General features: G+C 49.7%; 8 protein-coding genes across 8 annotated transcripts, besides 1 other annotated feature; 5 read left to right on the top strand and 3 right to left on the bottom strand.

Annotated features, from left to right (window-relative positions):
* Positions 1–873: 873 nt before the first annotated feature.
* On the bottom strand, positions 874–1,617 carry FPSE_00873 (uncharacterized protein; the record flags this gene model as incomplete). Its single annotated transcript, XM_009253993.1, has 3 exons — positions 874–897; positions 951–1,406; positions 1,465–1,617. 3 exons carry the CDS (start codon positions 1,615–1,617, stop codon positions 874–876), a joined length of 633 nt encoding a protein of 210 aa, XP_009252268.1.
* Positions 1,618–2,203: 586 nt separating this feature from the next.
* Positions 2,204–4,246, top strand: FPSE_00872 (uncharacterized protein; the record flags this gene model as incomplete). The annotated part of the gene is made up of 4 exons (XM_009253992.1): positions 2,204–2,278; positions 2,334–2,339; positions 2,394–3,991; positions 4,048–4,246. 4 exons carry the CDS (start codon positions 2,204–2,206, stop codon positions 4,244–4,246), a joined length of 1,878 nt encoding a protein of 625 aa, XP_009252267.1.
* Positions 4,247–4,636: 390 nt separating this feature from the next.
* Positions 4,637–5,554, top strand: FPSE_00871 (uncharacterized protein; the record flags this gene model as incomplete). Its single annotated transcript, XM_009253991.1, has 1 exon — positions 4,637–5,554. One exon carries the CDS (start codon positions 4,637–4,639, stop codon positions 5,552–5,554), a length of 918 nt encoding a protein of 305 aa, XP_009252266.1.
* Positions 5,555–5,788: 234 nt separating this feature from the next.
* FPSE_00870 (uncharacterized protein) lies at positions 5,789–6,412 on the bottom strand (the record flags this gene model as incomplete). Its single annotated transcript, XM_009253990.1, has 2 exons — positions 5,789–6,131; positions 6,186–6,412. 2 exons carry the CDS (start codon positions 6,410–6,412, stop codon positions 5,789–5,791), a joined length of 570 nt encoding a protein of 189 aa, XP_009252265.1.
* A 468-nt stretch (positions 6,413–6,880) lies between these two features.
* Positions 6,881–8,443, top strand: FPSE_00869 (uncharacterized protein; the record flags this gene model as incomplete). Its single annotated transcript, XM_009253989.1, has 3 exons — positions 6,881–7,294; positions 7,349–7,797; positions 7,846–8,443. The coding sequence occupies 3 exons, from the start codon at positions 6,881–6,883 to the stop codon at positions 8,441–8,443; spliced, it is 1,461 nt and encodes a 486-aa protein (XP_009252264.1).
* A 1,040-nt stretch (positions 8,444–9,483) lies between these two features.
* Positions 9,484–10,311, top strand: FPSE_00868 (uncharacterized protein; the record flags this gene model as incomplete). The annotated part of the gene is made up of 1 exon (XM_009253988.1): positions 9,484–10,311. One exon carries the CDS (start codon positions 9,484–9,486, stop codon positions 10,309–10,311), a length of 828 nt encoding a protein of 275 aa, XP_009252263.1.
* Positions 10,312–11,033: 722 nt separating this feature from the next.
* Positions 11,034–13,519, top strand: FPSE_00867 (uncharacterized protein; the record flags this gene model as incomplete). Its single annotated transcript, XM_009253987.1, has 2 exons — positions 11,034–11,231; positions 11,282–13,519. 2 exons carry the CDS (start codon positions 11,034–11,036, stop codon positions 13,517–13,519), a joined length of 2,436 nt encoding a protein of 811 aa, XP_009252262.1.
* Positions 13,241–13,459: a microsatellite.
* Positions 13,520–13,790: 271 nt separating the features above from the next.
* Positions 13,791–15,226, bottom strand: FPSE_00866 (uncharacterized protein; the record flags this gene model as incomplete). The annotated part of the gene is made up of 5 exons (XM_009253986.1): positions 13,791–14,159; positions 14,211–14,836; positions 14,895–14,900; positions 14,964–15,031; positions 15,099–15,226. 5 exons carry the CDS (start codon positions 15,224–15,226, stop codon positions 13,791–13,793), a joined length of 1,197 nt encoding a protein of 398 aa, XP_009252261.1.
* Between the last annotated feature and the right edge of the window lie 1,490 nt (positions 15,227–16,716).

Genomic DNA, 16,716 nt, shown 5'->3' with positions numbered 1-16,716 from the left:
GATGTTGGAGGTGTTCAGGTCGCGAGGCTTCAAGGTTTATTAGAATTTCAAGAGGCGACGGTCCCAAAGCGGCTTAGCGCGGGATGTCTGGAGCAACCGACAGCGCCAAGATTTAGCAACGACTTAAACAATTCCCAACTTTAATACTTGGGATTAAAGACATTAATAGTAGGGATAGTAGTTATTACTGTAGAGCTACATAGTCGTTCTAAAATAGCAGTTGTTTAATTTCTCCGTGTCCAGTATAAACCTTCAACAGCTCAATCTAGCAGGCGCAACCACGTGAACGATTAATGCTGCACCAGGCACCAGTAGTAAGCATGACTTACATCTTTATGCGTTTCTCTTAGCTATTGTGAAACTTTATTACAGGTACTAGAGAGCAGTGTCAAGTATATGCTTGGTTGTAGCTGAGAAGCCTCTTCAAGCTTTTTATTCATTGACTATTGCAATCACCAAATTATCGTCAATGCTCCATTGCACGTCATACGTCAATGGCAACTACAAACTACTGATAGGCCTCCCTTGAACCATATCAGAACACATCAGAAACTATATGGATTGGTGCTACAAACTTAAAATGCTCGGGTTTAATAGGCGTGTCAGTATTGGTAAAAGCCGACTCATCTAAGACAACTCACTTCCAAGTGCAAAGGCATTGTTTAATCAGGCAAAGTATCAAAGCGTATCATGACAGCTTTCATTTCAATATCTCAAACATTTACGTCAAAACCAAATGCATGCAAGGCTTTCCAGCCGAGCCAAGCGCTTTGCTTCCATTGATTATACATATCACTTCCGATATCCATCTCCTTTTTATTCCCGCGCCTCATAACACCCGTGTCCAGCATTGCACATGATAAAGCGATTTCTTTAAACGTAACCCTTGCGCGCACCCTAGTTATAAAGTTTAGTGCCAGTTCTTGAGTTTGAAGCATGACAAGACTTACCTGGAAAAAGAATCTAACAACAAACACCTGTAGAGCACCCATGCAGATGATGAGACCGATTTGAATCATGCTAAAGTTGATAATTCGGCCCTCAGTGCTGTTGACGGTGGCAAAGTTTCGGTTCTCGCGGGTTCGGAAGTACTTTTGGTTTCGGGAGATGGTGGAGAGCTGGCCAGAGATCTTGAAGATGGACTCCTCGAGGGCTGATGTCTGTTCGGGGGTGGTACCCTGCTTGGAAGGGAGTTGGGCGCGGGATTCGTTCTCGACAGCAATCTCGAAGTCGACGTACTTCTCGGCAAAAGTACTCATCTCGTTATCGAAGCAGAAGGAGTAATCGCCGACAACGTTGGCGGAGAAGACGAAGTCGCCCTGTCGCTCCTTTTGACCATCCATGATAATCTTGCCATTGGGACCCTCAACAACGTAGTCGACATCGAAAGAACCACCAGATTGGACCTAGAGTACATGTTTAGCTCGTGGTTTGGTGGGCATGATATCATCCAAGGAGGCTCACAGCAAAGTAGAATGCGATCTTTTCGCCCTGCTTTTTCGTGGTGGTATGGAAGCAGGCCTTCTCGTGAGCATCGAGCTTGTAGGTCAAAGCAGTAGCAGCGACATTGGTGGCAAGACAGGCGAAAAGCCCGGCGACAAGTGTTGGTAGTCTCATTGTTGCGGCGATGTGTGAGAGGTTGTCGCGTGCTGCTGCTGCTGTTCAGGACAAGCTGTCGCTAAAGTGGACATGTGCTGTAAGTAAACCGAACGGGCCACGATTGAGCTTCCCGAGCCGGCGCGGAATTTTACTGGCACCGACCCCCTGGAAGACCCCTCCTGAGACCTGCTCGAGCTCCTTTTTTTAGAACCATCAGCTATTTGGTATTGATGCGCCACAGCGACGCCACATCTCGGTAGATCCAATATATTCCCCCTTTGAGCCAATACGCGTCAAGATGTTGCATTACCAGATTATCGTGGATCATGACCTCACTCCCCTGTCAGTCCTTTCATCAAAGAGCTCGTAATAAAATACTGCTGATCTCTCTTCTTATACATAAACAACATCATTTCTCATGTCGCGTTGAATACTCACATGGCGTGAAGCTTCAACTCATATAGTTCTTGACTTTCCTTAACCTTTTGACCAACTTAGGGGCCAATTGCCTTACACGGACCGTTTCATCCGCGCTATCGCGCAGCACCTCCTTATTGTTTTTCTTTTGCATTAGAACCACTACTATCTAGTCATCATCATCAACATGGCAGCTCAGACGAAAGCTGCAAAGCTATCCTCATTTGCTTTGAGGATAAGCGCTTTAGTATTCTTCAGACTTGTATGTGCTTCCTTTTTGTTCATATGATGTTAGACCATGCTGACCATACCCACAGTTCCCTGTAAGAGAGCGTAAGAACGTTACGAATCAGCAGCTGAACTAACCACACCAACAGGCACACTTTGGCTTCGCCGCCTTTACTCTCTTCGCCATCTATGTTCCATCTTATATTGCGAGCTACTGCACTAAGCCTAAAGTTGGTGTCCTCAAAGATGAGATTGACGTTACTGTAAAGGAGTCCGTCACAGCTGAAACCCCTCTATTGACCGAGGATGGCGTCGCCATCGTGTCTGAGCCCAAGATCGTTACCGATGTAGTTGACGTCAAGGAGAAGGTTGTGATCGGTGAAAAGGTTCCCGGTATCATCAACATTCTCTTGTCTGGAGCTCCCAGCGCCGCGCGTCCAATTGCGAGTTTCCTAACCTTCCTCATCAATGCTCTTCTCATCGGCTTGACTGCTGATGCTCTATATCGTGCTCGATGGTACTACCCGTCTGACGACCTGTCTTTTGTTCGACTGGGCTATGTATCGCCATCTGAGGCGAGGTTCGTCATTCGCGAGCCAGATCAAGTCCAGATGCCTGTCATATTCGAGTACCACGTTAAGGATGCCGAGTCCACTTACGACCCCAAGATGTGGCTCACTGCAGGCTTTGTCACTTCCACTGACAACACCACCGACTTCACCACAACTATGACGGTGCCTCTGGACCCTGCAAAGCAGATGACCTACGAATGGAGGACTTCTAACAACCACACGGGCGAGTTTCGCTCCGCCCCCAAGGCAGGAGAGATGCCTGACACCAAGGATGGCCTTTTCACTTTCCTCTCTACTTCGTGCATTCTTCCTCGCTTCCCTTACAGTCCATTGGACCATGCTTTGGCCATCCCTGGTCTGAAGAACCTTGCCAACCTGTTGCCTGCTCTGGATGCCCAATTCATGCTGTTCCTTGGTGACTTTATCTACGTCGATGTTCCCGAGCGATTTGGAAAGACCGCAAAGGAATATCGTATGCAATATCGACAGATTTATGCTTCACCCGACTGGGCCCCTGTTGCTCAAAACCTCAGCTGGATCCACGTTCTCGATGATCATGAGATCTCGAACGATTGGTCTTCCAACACAACTGGTATCTACAGCGCTGCTGTGGACCCTTGGCACCTTTACCAAGCCAATGTCAACCCTCCTATCTCTGAAGCCGCCGGTCCTCTCAATCTCAGACGCAATGCCACCTGGTACGAGTTCACTCAGGGCCCAGCCAGCTTTTTCATGATGGATACTCGCAGCTACCGCTCTAGCAACAACGCGCCATTCAACGCTACAGACAAGACCATGCTGGGCAAGGAGCAATTGGCTGATCTCCTGGCCTGGCTCGCCCGTCCCGTGCCCAAGGGTGTTCGATGGAAGTTCATTGCTTCTTCCGTCCCATTCACCAAGAACTGGCCGATCAATGTCAAGGACACCTGGGGTGGCTTCCTCACTGAGAGAAAGCAAATCCTTGAGGCTATGTGGGACTCCGGTGCACGAGGTACCAGCGTCGTTATTCTCTCCGGCGATCGCCATGAGTTTGCCGCTACCAGGTTCCCACCTCCTGTTGACTCGCAGTGGCCACAGTCCGCTGCTGCCCACGAATTCTCTACCAGCCCCCTGAACCAGTTTGCTTCTCCTTTCCCCACATACAAGCAGACAGACGATGAGGATGTCATGATGAGGTATGTCCATATTCCCTATTTAATCCAACAAACACAATTAACTAACAATTCTAAAGTTATATTCCCGGAGGCAAGTCTAAGTTTGGTTCTTTCTCGATTGACAAGCTTGAGGACAACAGGAGTTCGCTCTACTATACCCTCTACATTGACGGCAAGGAGACATGGAAGGCGACCGTCCAGGCTCCGGACTCGCCCGAGGACGTTATTGAGGAGGTTGTCCCCCCCTCATTCTGGGACAAGATTAAGTTCTTCTAGGTGGAGGTTGAATCTACGTTCGAGCGGGAATTTTTGCTGTTTACATATGGAATCTCGTAGTACTGTTTAATATATTATACTCACTGTAGACTAAAAATCGCTTTTACCGACTTATTCATTCGCCTCTCGTCCATATTTACCAGCACTGGCGACACTACATCGCTTGTGCTCTTATTTCACGATCGGCTCTTGGGAGCTGCTACGGCCCCACCATGACCGGCCCCACGCTGGACCACCCCGAAGATTAGCTCACCGCCTAGACCCACTCTCCAATCGCCAGAAAATTTCCCCGGCAAAATTCTCAAAAGTTTGACGACCAGTCCAGATCCGCGACGCTTCCAATTGAAAGCATTGTACATCCCAGTTACATCAACACAATAACTCCACACAATGGCCGGACTTGTGAACAAGAAAAAGAGACAGCCTGATGGCCGGTTACAGCGACCTACCAAAAAGCAAAAGAGAAAGCAACTCCGAGATTACAACAGTGATTCTGAACCTGAAGAGGCACAAGAATTCGATGCTGTCAACCTTCTTGATTCCGACGACGACATCCACAATGTTCAGGTCGACAACGTCGGCGCTTCCGACAATGAAGCTTCCAGTTCCGATGAAGAGAGACCTGCATTGAAGAAGCCTCTCAAGAAGACAAAAACAAATGCCAAGGCGCAAAAGCCCAAGGACGACGAGCCGGAGGCCGAATCTGAGGAGGAGGAAGATGATGACGATGACGAGGGATCAGAAGACGACGAAGATGAAGATATGGATGGCACAAACCCCAACAAGCGCAAGAAGTCAAAGCGAAACGATCCCAATGCCTTCGCTACATCGCTCTCCAAGATTCTTTCCACCAAACTATCCACATCCAAGCGATCGGACCCCGTTCTTGCCCGAAGTGCTGCAGCTCACGAAGCCTCCAAGGCCGCTGTCGACAGTGCCCTAGAGTCCAAGGCGCGAAAACAGCTCCGCGAGCAGAAGAAGCGAGCATTCGAGAAGGGTCGAGTAAAGGATGTCCTCGTCGCAACCACAAATGACACCACCGGAGAGCTGGAGGTATCTACATCCGAGATCATGGAGACTGAGAGGAGACTACGCAAGGTCGCGCAGCGTGGTGTTGTCAAGCTCTTCAACGCTGTTCGTGCTGCGCAGGTCAAGGCCGTTGAGGCAGAGAAGGGTACGAAAAAGGAGGGTGTCATCGGCATGAAGAAGCGAGAGGAAAAGGTCAACGAGATGAGTAAGAAGGGATTCTTGGAGTTGATTGCCTCAGGAGGTGGCGGATTGAAAAAGGGTGGACTCGAGGAGGCGTAATAACATTTCTGTGTTCTTTCTTTGTTTCTTTTCAAGAGGAGTAGTAGAATCATCTGGCCGTGCTCTCCCGGCCTCGCAACTAAAGTCGCAACAAAGATACCCTGCATGATGCACCTGATCGCCCATCATCGTCCGGTTCTATTTCCTCCTAAAAGTACAGTACGTAGTCTTACAAGTACATGTCATCTCGTCTCATATATCAAAACATAACATATGCCTCATGCCGTAATTTTCTTAGCTGAAATCGCTCGCTTGCAGGTTCCTCGTCATGGAGGGCAGCTTCACCACCAAACCATCCATCTCCTTGGTCATCTTCACTTGGCAGCCCAGCCGACTCGTCTCGGTAAGTCCGAATGCCAGATCCAACATATCATTCTCGTCATCCTCGGGCTCGGGCATCTTGTCGAAGTATTCGTCATCGGCAACGATCACATGGCATGTCGAGCAGGCGCAAGATCCTCCACACGCGCCCTCCATCTCCAGGTCGTTGGCTTGGGCGATATCGAGAAGGTTGTCTCCCTCTGAAACAGCAAACTTATTTTCTGTGCCATCCTTCTCAATGAAAGTAACATAGAGTCTAAATTATGTTAATCAGGTATTACTGAAGTTCGACGTTTCCATTGGCACATACTCCTCACCCGGCTTTGGAGGGTCGATATGTCCGTGTCGTCTTTGCGTTGACGTAGTGAAAGCTCTTCGGGAAACGGGCGAAAATCGGACAGCTCGAGGGATTACAGCGAATTGACTTCGAGAAGCTTGCGACATAATGTTTTGGCTAAAGCGCATAGGCTGTGTTGTTCGGCATGCCGTAGCTGGGAGCTTGGCCAAGCAAGTCGCAAAAGATCGTGACGCCGACATGATTCCGGGGATGTCGGGGGATCGGCCGAAGACGTAAGTCGAGAACTAATGAGGATAATTAAAAAGTATGGACGTTATAGGGTAATGGCAAAAGTGTAAGGTCTTTGCTTGAGATAGAGAAGCTTGGGAATGCTCTAAATGCGCCAATTTTTTGTCAATGGACGCTTATAGCCCCGTCTCGTCCTCTCACGTCCCAGATGATATTAAGCAGCCCGAAAAAAAGTGAGTAGCTGCGGATAGCAGAGGGCGAGGGCGGCGCTTTCGGCCGGGAAATTCATTGACCGTAATCCGAAGGCTAACTCCGGGTGCCCGATGGTGGGGTTGGTGGATCTCACTGGCGTAGAGTGGAGGTACTGGTGATCATTTTCTCTGGTGCCCGCCCAAGCCCATTAAGCTCTCTCAATGCACTGCGTTTCTCTATAATTATTTCTTTTATAGACAGATGTCGTCGTGTTGCTCCAGTCAACCATGTCGACTCAAAGAGAAGCTGTCAATCCTCTGAGGCCGTACTATATCCCTCCCTCAATTGGAGCCCCCGCTGAGACAGCCGCCAAGTCGAGCCCTAGCCCAAACCCATTCCCAGATGGACGACATGTGACTGCCGCTGGTGAACGATATGCCTCCAAGGCACGCGATATCCTCTCCGATCTCGAATACAATGATTACCTAGGCGACACCTCGCCGTCTATGGTCCAGAATGCGAAGAGCCTTATCGACGAGCTGCTATGGAAATACAGCTCGGTTCTTATGGCCCAGCCATTCGAGGTAGCAAAGACCTTGTTGCAGGTTCGAAACCAAGATGAAAATGCTGTATATGGACTTCCCGCGGAGCCAGAGCCCCCTAAGAAGCCGGTCTCTCCGCCGAGAAGCTCCATGTATGATGTGAGTGTATTTCAAGCTCTCCGCAAGTTACACCGCTAAATCATGACGACGTAGTTTAGAGACTCGGACTCTGAGGGCGAAGAGCCTAATTACTTTTCATCGAATATCCCCTCAACACCTCACGAATCCCCATGGGGTTCAAGCTCTCTACGAGAGCCATCGCCTGTAAAGAAGCCGGCTATCCCAGAACACTACCTTCAACTCCGACGCCCAGATTCGATTCTCGAGGTAATCGGTCAGCTATGGTCCAAGGAAGGTGCTTGGGGAGTGTGGAAGGGATCAAATGCCACATTCCTTTACACAGTGTTGCAGTCTTTGCTGGAAAACTGGGGCCGAAGCTTTCTCAGTGCGATTTTCAATGTCCCAGACATGGGTGTTAGAGAAGACATTGATCGAATGATTGATATCGCTTCGCCCTACCCTTGGGCGTCTCTTTTTGTTGCTGCCGCCGCAGCTGTTGCCACAGGACTTGTCCTGTCGCCATTGGACTTGGTCCGAACTAGGTATGATTCTTGGACACCTGTGGAACGAACGTAAAGCTAACCATCTAGACTTATTGTCACCCCGAGCTCAAACGGTCAGCGCAGGACGCTGGCTACCCTCAGAAACCTCCCCTCCTACCTCTGCTCCTCGATGCTGGTAGTCCCAACCGTTCTCAACTCCTTGATCCACCCTCTTATCACACTCTCCACACCTCTTGTTCTCCGAACTCAGTTCATGATCGATAGCCAAGTCTCACCCATGGCTTTCTCCATCTCCAAATTCATTGCTTCATCGTCAGCGATCCTTCTCAAGTTGCCCATTGAGACTGTCCTTCGACGTGGACAAGTCTCGCTCCTGTCGAGCCAGGAATACGTACAGGCACTCAGCCCCGGACAGCCATTCACCACTATCATTCCTCCCGGACGTTACGAAGGCACCTTCGGCACCATGTTCCACATTGTTAACGAAGAAGGAACTCACGAGGCTCCCGTTTCGGCGCAAGCTGCAGCAAAGAAGGGCAAGGTAAAGACTAAGGGTGTCGCTGCCACAGTCTACAAGGGCCAGGGCCGTGAGGGACTGTGGAGAGGCTGGAAGGTCAACTGGTGGGGTCTCGTTGGTCTCTGGACTGCGAGTGTGGTAGGCCACGGTGGAGAGGGCGAGTTTTAAGACGGCTCAGTTATCAGTATTGAGGCTGCATGTACTGAGGTGCATTTTCCTGGCACGGCGTTGCGGTTGGGATGTATCTCTCACCTACGAGCTTGACGAAGAGACGGCATGATATCCACCTCCATCTTTCTGAAAATGAAATGGTGAAAAAATGAACAGAGGGGTGTTGTTTTAGTAGTTCAGAATTCTTTTATCTCCAGACGACATCTCGCAACTCTGAATATCCAACAATTATACATCAACATTTTTTCCAGCCATCTAGTTCTTCCTGGGCAACTAAATGTCACTTTCTCTAAACTTGAAACCAGTGGAATTCATTCTAGTTGGCAAGGCCTCGGTATCCGGGTTGCATATTCACCCGTCTCATCTTCGGAGTGGCGTGCGGCTCGTTGCATTTCAACGCCTCAGTCCCTCCAATGAATATGCACAGTCGGAATGGCCCATGTTGAAACAACGGCTGCAAGCCTCCATCACGTTTGTCCCGTTTGTATGCAGGCGGGGGCAGCATCCTATTCGTCCAAGTTTATGATTGACGCCTTTATCTCAGCTCTGCCCCTGATTCAAGCATTCATTTCATAGCGCTTCTCTCTCACTTTTTGTCTGCCAACCCCTGACTCTCAGGTATCCCACATGTGGCTGTTTCTTGGCAGCAAGAGTTTCTTGTCAGAACGCGTTGTACAGATCAGGGGATAGAAGTTGACAGCCGAGCAAGAGACCAATCATGATGCAGCCGATACATCCTTCGGGAGTTGATTCGTCTGAAAACAGGATAACTACACCGGAGGAAAGTGCATGTGCGTTGAATCAAGGTTGAGTTATCGCGTGTGTGGGAGAATCGCAGGACGACTGAGAACTGTGAAGCTGGAGACCCAACAAGACCTTGAAGCGATGTCTTTCACGGCTATAAAAGCTCACAATCACCCTCCAGATGAAATGGATTGAAAGCAGCAGAGCATTTACTTCATCCGGTTTCAAACACACTCTTTTGTTTAAATCATTACATTCATTGATTGGATCCAACTCCTGTCCTTATCTTCAGCATGACTTTCCAATCCGTCCACTCTTCCAAAGCCTCATTCTGGCTCACTCTTTTCCTTCCTGCACTTGGCATTTCTGCTCATGGCCACGTTGACGAGATCATTGTCAACGGTGTATCCTACCAAGGCTATGGAAGCACCGACTTCCCATACATGCAAGACCCTCCTGTTGTTGCTGGCTGGACCATTGAGCAGGCAGACAACGGCTTCGTTTCACCAGACAAGTATGATGATCCGGATATCATCTGTCACCGAGACGCTACTCCAGCCAAGGGACACATCGAACTTGCTGCTGGTGATACTCTCACTCTCCGATGGTCAGGCTGGCCTGAGAACCACAGTGGCCCTATCTTGAACTACCTCGCCAACTGCAACGGCCCCTGCGAGCGAGTCGACAAGACCAAGCTCGAGTTCTTCAAAATTGATGGGCTAGGCCTTCTTGAACAGGGCACGCCGGGCAGGTACGCGGATAAGGTACTCCAAGACAACGGAGACCGATGGAACGTCCGTATTCCAAAGAACATCGCCCCTGGAAACTACGTTCTTCGCCATGAGATCATTGCTCTACATAATGCTCTGGACAAAGGTGGTGCACAGAACTACCCCCAATGCTTCAACTTGAAGATCACTGGCGATGGGTCTGACTCTCCTTCTGGCTATCTCGGTACTGAGCTTTACGATGCTGCGGATCCTGGTATCCTTGTCAACGTCTACTCTAGCTCGGTTGACTACGAGGTTCCTGGTCCTACTATTTGTGAAGGGGGCGTCTCGTCTGTTGAGCAGAAGCCATCCGAAGCCACTACAACTGCAAAGTGTACTACTAGGTACTAAGGGGTTTGTACATGAATCGTATCGAGTGTTTATCTCATTGGGTATCACGGCATCCATGATGATTAGCTGGCGTTACTCTGGCTTATGGTCTTTGTTTTTGGTTTAGCCAGTTTGTTACTTTGCTACCTTGTTAGGTCATATTTGTTTCAAAGACAATGAATGAATTCGTTTAAAATTATATTTCTCTTTAACCCCCCAAAGGTGTTTGAATGATACATAGACTCTCATCACGTTAATTAACTTTTGGATCGCATGAAGTGTGCTCTCAATTAATATTTATTCACGTCGTCTTGCCCTAGCCCCTAACAGAGTATCAACAAAGAACCTAATATAACAGAATATATTTGTAAACAAATGAAGAATGATGTTAATCAACAAATTCTATCAATAAGTGACAAATTATCTCGACACCAGCAATCTACAGGGTAAGCTCCAACTTGGAAGTTACTAAAGTGCTAAGATCAAAGATTAGCACGTGATCTGGCGTTGTACCATCACGTCGGACAAAGCAAAGAACCCCAGATTTCTACCAAACGGTCTTCTATCATGTCAACTTGCAAAGCGTTTGTTGAAGGTTGAGTCTTCCAGCTCAGAGCCTAATTGCAAGTTGCTGGGACGTGCGCGCTATGCGCTGATTACAACAATCAGCTACAGCGCCCTTCTTACGCGCCCTAATCAACCTCCTTTTCAAATTCATTGCGCCGAAGTGCATATCTGCTATTATGGCCGCATCAGGTGTTGAGGACTCTGCCATGGACATCGATAAACCGTCTGCCCCTGCGCCGCCAAAATTTAAAGCCTCTGATCTTCCTCTACCTTCGGCGACAAGAGCGGCGATAGAATCCCTCGCGCATAGCTTCAAGAAGGAGGGCGCCTATGATACTATCCGCAAACAAGTTTGGGACAAATTCGAAGCCAGCGTATGCTACTACAGATATACACAGGCATGCCGTTGCTAACATATACCTAGGACTACGAGGCTCAAGTCACAAAATCTATTCTCGAAGTCGCTGAACAGGAAATCGAACGCAATCCGCAGCAACTCCTCACACTCGATCGCAGAAAGGCTGCGGCCCTCATCGATGGTGCTCTAGAAAGATCTGGAGTCTACCAAAAGGCAGAAGATGTCATCAGCCAATTAATCGACGTCGGCGCTATAGAAGAGCGCATCCGCGAAACACGACGGGCAGATGTTGGCGAAGAAGTAGCAGAGGCGGAAAAAGCTCGAGGTGCTAAAACAGATGAGGAGTATGCGACTGAAACAGAGGCTCGACGGGCGGAGCGTGAACGCGTACGGGAAGAATTGCGACAGAAAGAAGAAGCAATTGAAGAGGAGAAGCGACGGATTTTGAAAGAGGAACGGAAGAAGGAGGAGCGAGAGCGTGAGAAAGCCGAACTCAAACGCCAGGAAGAAAGAGACGAGCGTCGCAGAAAGCGCGAACAAGAACGTGAAGAGCGTGAGAGACTGCGGGATCTCGAAAGGGAGAAGCGACACAAAGAGCGTGATCGCGATCGCGATAGGGACCGAAGCCGGAACACACGAGACCGGGACAGAGGCCACGATCGAGACAGAGACCGAGATCGCCGCCGCGACGATGACCGACATAGGGACGACCGCCATAAGGAGAAACTGGCTGTTTCTGCAGAGTTGAAAGAGAAGCTCTCCAAAGAGGAGCATGAGCGCCTGGAACAAGAGGCTTTGGCTGATTTACTTCGCGAAAGTTCCAAGCCATCTCAAAAGCAAGAGATGGAGGTCGATGCGGCTCTGGCACCGCCACCACGAAAGACAGGGCCCGTTTCGGCCATCAACCCCATTCGGCGAGAACGCTCTTCAATCGCCGAAGGCCGCAAGACCAGCGATGCAGGGCTTAAGGCGGAGCGCGCCGATTCCGAAACTCCCTCTCAAGCAAAGAAGCCTACAGTCGACGAAACCAAACCAGGACGAAGTGCTTCACGAGCTGTGGATCGTGATGGAGATCGCGACAGAGATCGTGATCGTCCACGGGAGCGAGACAACCGTCGTGACCGGCGCTCAAACTCCCCACGCAGAGGACAAAGTGGGTCGCGGGTTCGGGACAGACGTGATCGAAGCCGCTCTCGAACTAGACAAGATAGAGCCCGCTCAGGGGTTGTCAGAGACGAGCGCACTGCTAGAAGCCGCTCTCGTCCCAAGTATGATCACTATGAGCGAAGCAGATCTCGAAGACGCGAACGCAGTCGCTCCCGACCCAGGGTGGCTGATCGTCGCGAGAGAAGCAGGTCGAGAGCCAGGACAGACAGAAGAGATCGAAGTCGAGAAAGGAGAGATCGCTCACGATCGCGGCTGCGTACTGAGAGACGGGATAGAACCCGCTCTCGTACTCGGCGTGATCCAAGCCGTCCCCGCGATGTCCGACTTGGTGGAGCTGATCACTATGATCCCCGAGAAAGAGATCGTGATAGAGATCGCCCTCGAGACCGCGAGAGAAACGAAAGATCTCCACCACGACGACGAAGCCGAGAGAGAACTCGTGATGACCGTGATCAAGAGAAGCCACGCGAGAAAGAACGCGACAAGGCCCCCGAGAAGGAACGTGAAAAAGAAAAGGAGAAACCATCCGACCGACGAAGCCCTTCTCGATCACTGGCTACCGCCTCTGCTGCGCGACCCAGCTCTAGCAAGGCACAGGATGAGCTTGAAGAGTGGAAGCAAGAAGAGGTCAAGAAGCGGGAAAAGGAGGCCAAGGCATATCTGGCGGCACAGAAGGACGCCAGAAACAAGGGCCTACCGATCCCAGGACTCGATGATAAAAAGAGCAGTGGCGAGATATCGCCCGACTTGCGGCGCCGTCGCGTCACCGACGACATTGATAGGTACATGCCTGGAGGCCGCGAGGAACGCAGAGCAAGTCGCACTAGGAGTCGCAGCCGCCAGCGTGACGCGACTAAGGACCGGGATCGTGAACGGGACAGAGGCGATAGAGATAGGGACCGTGATAAGTTGAGAGGCGGAGACAGCTACCGCGAGCGAGACCGGGACAGAGATCGCGATAGGGATAGAGATCGAGACCGCAGAGACAGGGACCGAGACCGATCTCGTGAACGAGAGCGGGATAGAGACCGCGATAGGGATCGGGAGAGAGAACGGTCTAGGGACAGGAGAAACAGACGAGATCGGAGTTTGTCTCCCAGGCGAGAGCGACGGGATGGTAGTAGAACTCGTCGCTAATGCTGGAGCGGTAGATAATTTATTTGTCCAGATTTAATACTTTCCAGAGTAATCATCAAAAGGGGAACGCCGAGGCTTATGGTCGATTCTGTGGAGAGCCTGGAGGTTCACCGAGATACCCTTATCTATTACATCCAATCAATCAAACTATATGGCTCACGAGTTTTCTATCCACTTCACATAATCTCGCTGATTAGCACATGATTCAGTATTCAAACGTTTGATCATTAAAACAAGTCTATAGAGGTATCCAAGGAAAATCGTTATAACATTAATGGCCGAGCCAAGATGTTGTCGCTCGCGCCACTTGAGTGCCAGAGAGGCCGTGGTAATGCCACAATGCTCCGGCAATGACCACAGTGATGAAACCCAGGCAACCGACCATAATCGCCTTGCGCAATGCGGAAGACATTTCCCCTTCACGGTTCACACCCGTACCCCAGGCGACCAGCCCATCCCATGCGTCGAGTAGCTGCTCGTAACCCACCGAATACAGGACAAGACCCATGAGAGCAATCGAGTAACCTAGTGTTTGAAGAAGACTGATATGAGTACTCCAGATAACAACAGACGCTGCCACGAGGAGAATGCTCTTAAGAATACCACTGAGAGTCATGACGAGTCCTGAAGTCTTACCGATCTGGACAGCAGTTAGCACAGGAAGGATGTCAAGCTTTTGGCCGGGACTTACAAGGACGACGCTGATAACATTCAGGATGAACGCAAGAAAAGCGTTGGCGAAGAGCATGCCATAGCCTGCGGTGGCTGCATCCTCCCACTTAAACCGAGGACCTTCACTGAAGAAGACGACAACTAGGTTCATGAGGGTACAGACAGGCGCGTAGTAGTAGAGGCCGACAAGGGGATCCATACGGAGACCCTCGGCACTGAGCATGACTTGAATCATGACAACGCGCACAGCTTCGGCAATAGTACCACACATCTGGAAGATGAAACCCCACACGGAAAACTCGATTTCACCAAAACTAGCAATGGCGACACCAACTACGATGATCATGATATTGCCAAAGGTCTTGGCGTCTGGTTGAGCAACCCCCCATGCCCATGAAGCGATAAGTGTGAAGACCGGGCCGGTAGCCTTGAGCATTTGGATGAAAGAGACCGACAGATAGAGGTAGACGATGTTGGAAAATACGAGCGATGCTGAGTAGAGGACGCCAATTGGGAGGATTGTCCGCACATAAAGTCGTCGAGACAAAGGAAGAGCATGGCGAGAATCGAGAAGAGAAGTCGTTCGAGCGAGAAGTTGTGTAGCTATCGTTGCAAAGACGAGATGCCATGTGGTGAGGATGATGGCTAGTAGTTTGTTAATTTCATGTCTCGACTGGTACTTGTTGATAACCGGAATACTCACGATATCCTGTGGAGATTTGTTAGTTTCTTGTTCACAATTGGTAAAGATGATAGGTAGTAGATGACTTACGAAATCCAGCAGTGTCAATGAGCCACTTGTTGAAGAGAATAGTTGCGTTGGAAAAGAAGATCCATGTTCTGCCAACGAATGATGTTAGACATCCATTGATTAATGTTCAAAAAGCTCCAATTCGAGTTTACATACAAAATGTAGACAGAAGCGTGCGTCCTTGAACCCGCTCGTTGTGTAGGAGCCTTTTCTATGAAACCACTGTCGACCCCCTCGAATCGAGGTGAGGCGCCGTTCGCCTCCAAGTCGTTTGATCCCGCCATCGTTACCGTTGTCTCAGATTGGGAATACCGTCACTTCAACGTCCTCTCGGAGCTTCGAGGAGGAGCAAGAACAATCAAGAGGTGGCTTGCCGGGTGTTGCGCATGTATTTAGAAACACAACAAGGGCGCGTTGCTAGTTCTAAGCCACCTGGGACTAGACTCAACTCTCGTCTGCGGAGTGACGTATCCCGATGGAGAGTAAACAGGCCGAAAGGAGGGATGAATATCGAGGCTGTCGGAAAAGAGGGCGTAAAAGAATCTGAAAAGAAAGAAGGAGAGGTTGGATAGAAAATTCGATGGTGAGAAAGAGTTGAATGTCTCACAAGTCCGTTGGAACGCAATGGGAAAGTGGGTAGTCGTACTGCTTCCTTTTACTGGATTCGGATGCGGAAGCGGAAGCGGTTAACTTATAAGTGAGTTGCGCCTGCGTCAATAATGTCTTATGAAAACGGGAAGCTTGATGTGAGTGGTTCCTGCGTTTAGACTTATTTCTGTTGGCTTGTTGTTTGCTGGATTTAGACTTGGTTGTTTATCGTGGATCTGAGACACAAAGAAAGGCGAAAAGCTGAGCTGAGCTAGTTATATGCAAACAAGACAAGATTCAAGCAATTATCATACTCACATGGGAGGATGGGCACCGAAGACTTCTTATTAACAAACACAAACACGAATCCACGCACGTCTCACTTCTCGTCAAGGTAAAGCTCAAGCTCAGCCTCGGGATGGACCTTGTTCTGTCCTAAACCAACCAACATCGGCTCGACTTTGCCGATCACAGACATAAACCGCCCATCCATGACCCAACACCAGAGCCAACATCCCACGAGTCAAGCCCTGTCATCAACGGACCAAAGAGGCCGAGTTTCACAAAAGCATAACCACAAACGACCGCGCGCATCGTATCGTCTGTACCTGCCAAGTCCCAAAATGACAATCTGCAGTAGTTATGGAGCAAATCTAACGAGTTTGATTGGGAGAATAGTACGGATACAGAGTCTTTGAGCTTGAACACCTCAGATAAACGCCATTGTATCTGTGCTTACTTGGTACGGATAAGCCTACAAATCGTCAGATCAGAAGCGAAGCTGTACCCAGAGAAGAGGCGCAGGCTGGCAGGGCAGTTGTTGTCCCACAAGGCAATTGAAGGCCATGACGATCACCAGCTTGGGTTCTAGCCAGGCCAGGGATGTCAGGGACCCTGAACCGGGGGTTTCTACTTACGGACTGGCCAATTAGCCTTGTTTAGGGACGCAACTAAGCTTAGTTTGTAGGAAGCTTGGCATTGCACAGTGGATTTTATAATACGAGAAGACCTATGATAAGTGGTCAGAGTGGTCTAGAATTTGTCTGTATTGACCATCTCACCCCATTTCTGCTGCTACGGGGCCAAGTTGAGGTCAAGAAGTAATTCACATGGCAGCTGTCAAATCCTTTCCGTTTTCATTTGATCGATCTTGACCGAGGAACAGTACAGAGGAAGCTGTCAAAAG

This window comes from Fusarium pseudograminearum, chromosome 3 (genome assembly GCF_000303195.2).
Source record: "Fusarium pseudograminearum CS3096 chromosome 3, whole genome shotgun sequence".
NCBI classification, from domain to species: domain Eukaryota; kingdom Fungi; phylum Ascomycota; class Sordariomycetes; order Hypocreales; family Nectriaceae; genus Fusarium; species Fusarium pseudograminearum.
This window is presented reverse-complemented; position numbering and strand designations above follow the sequence as displayed.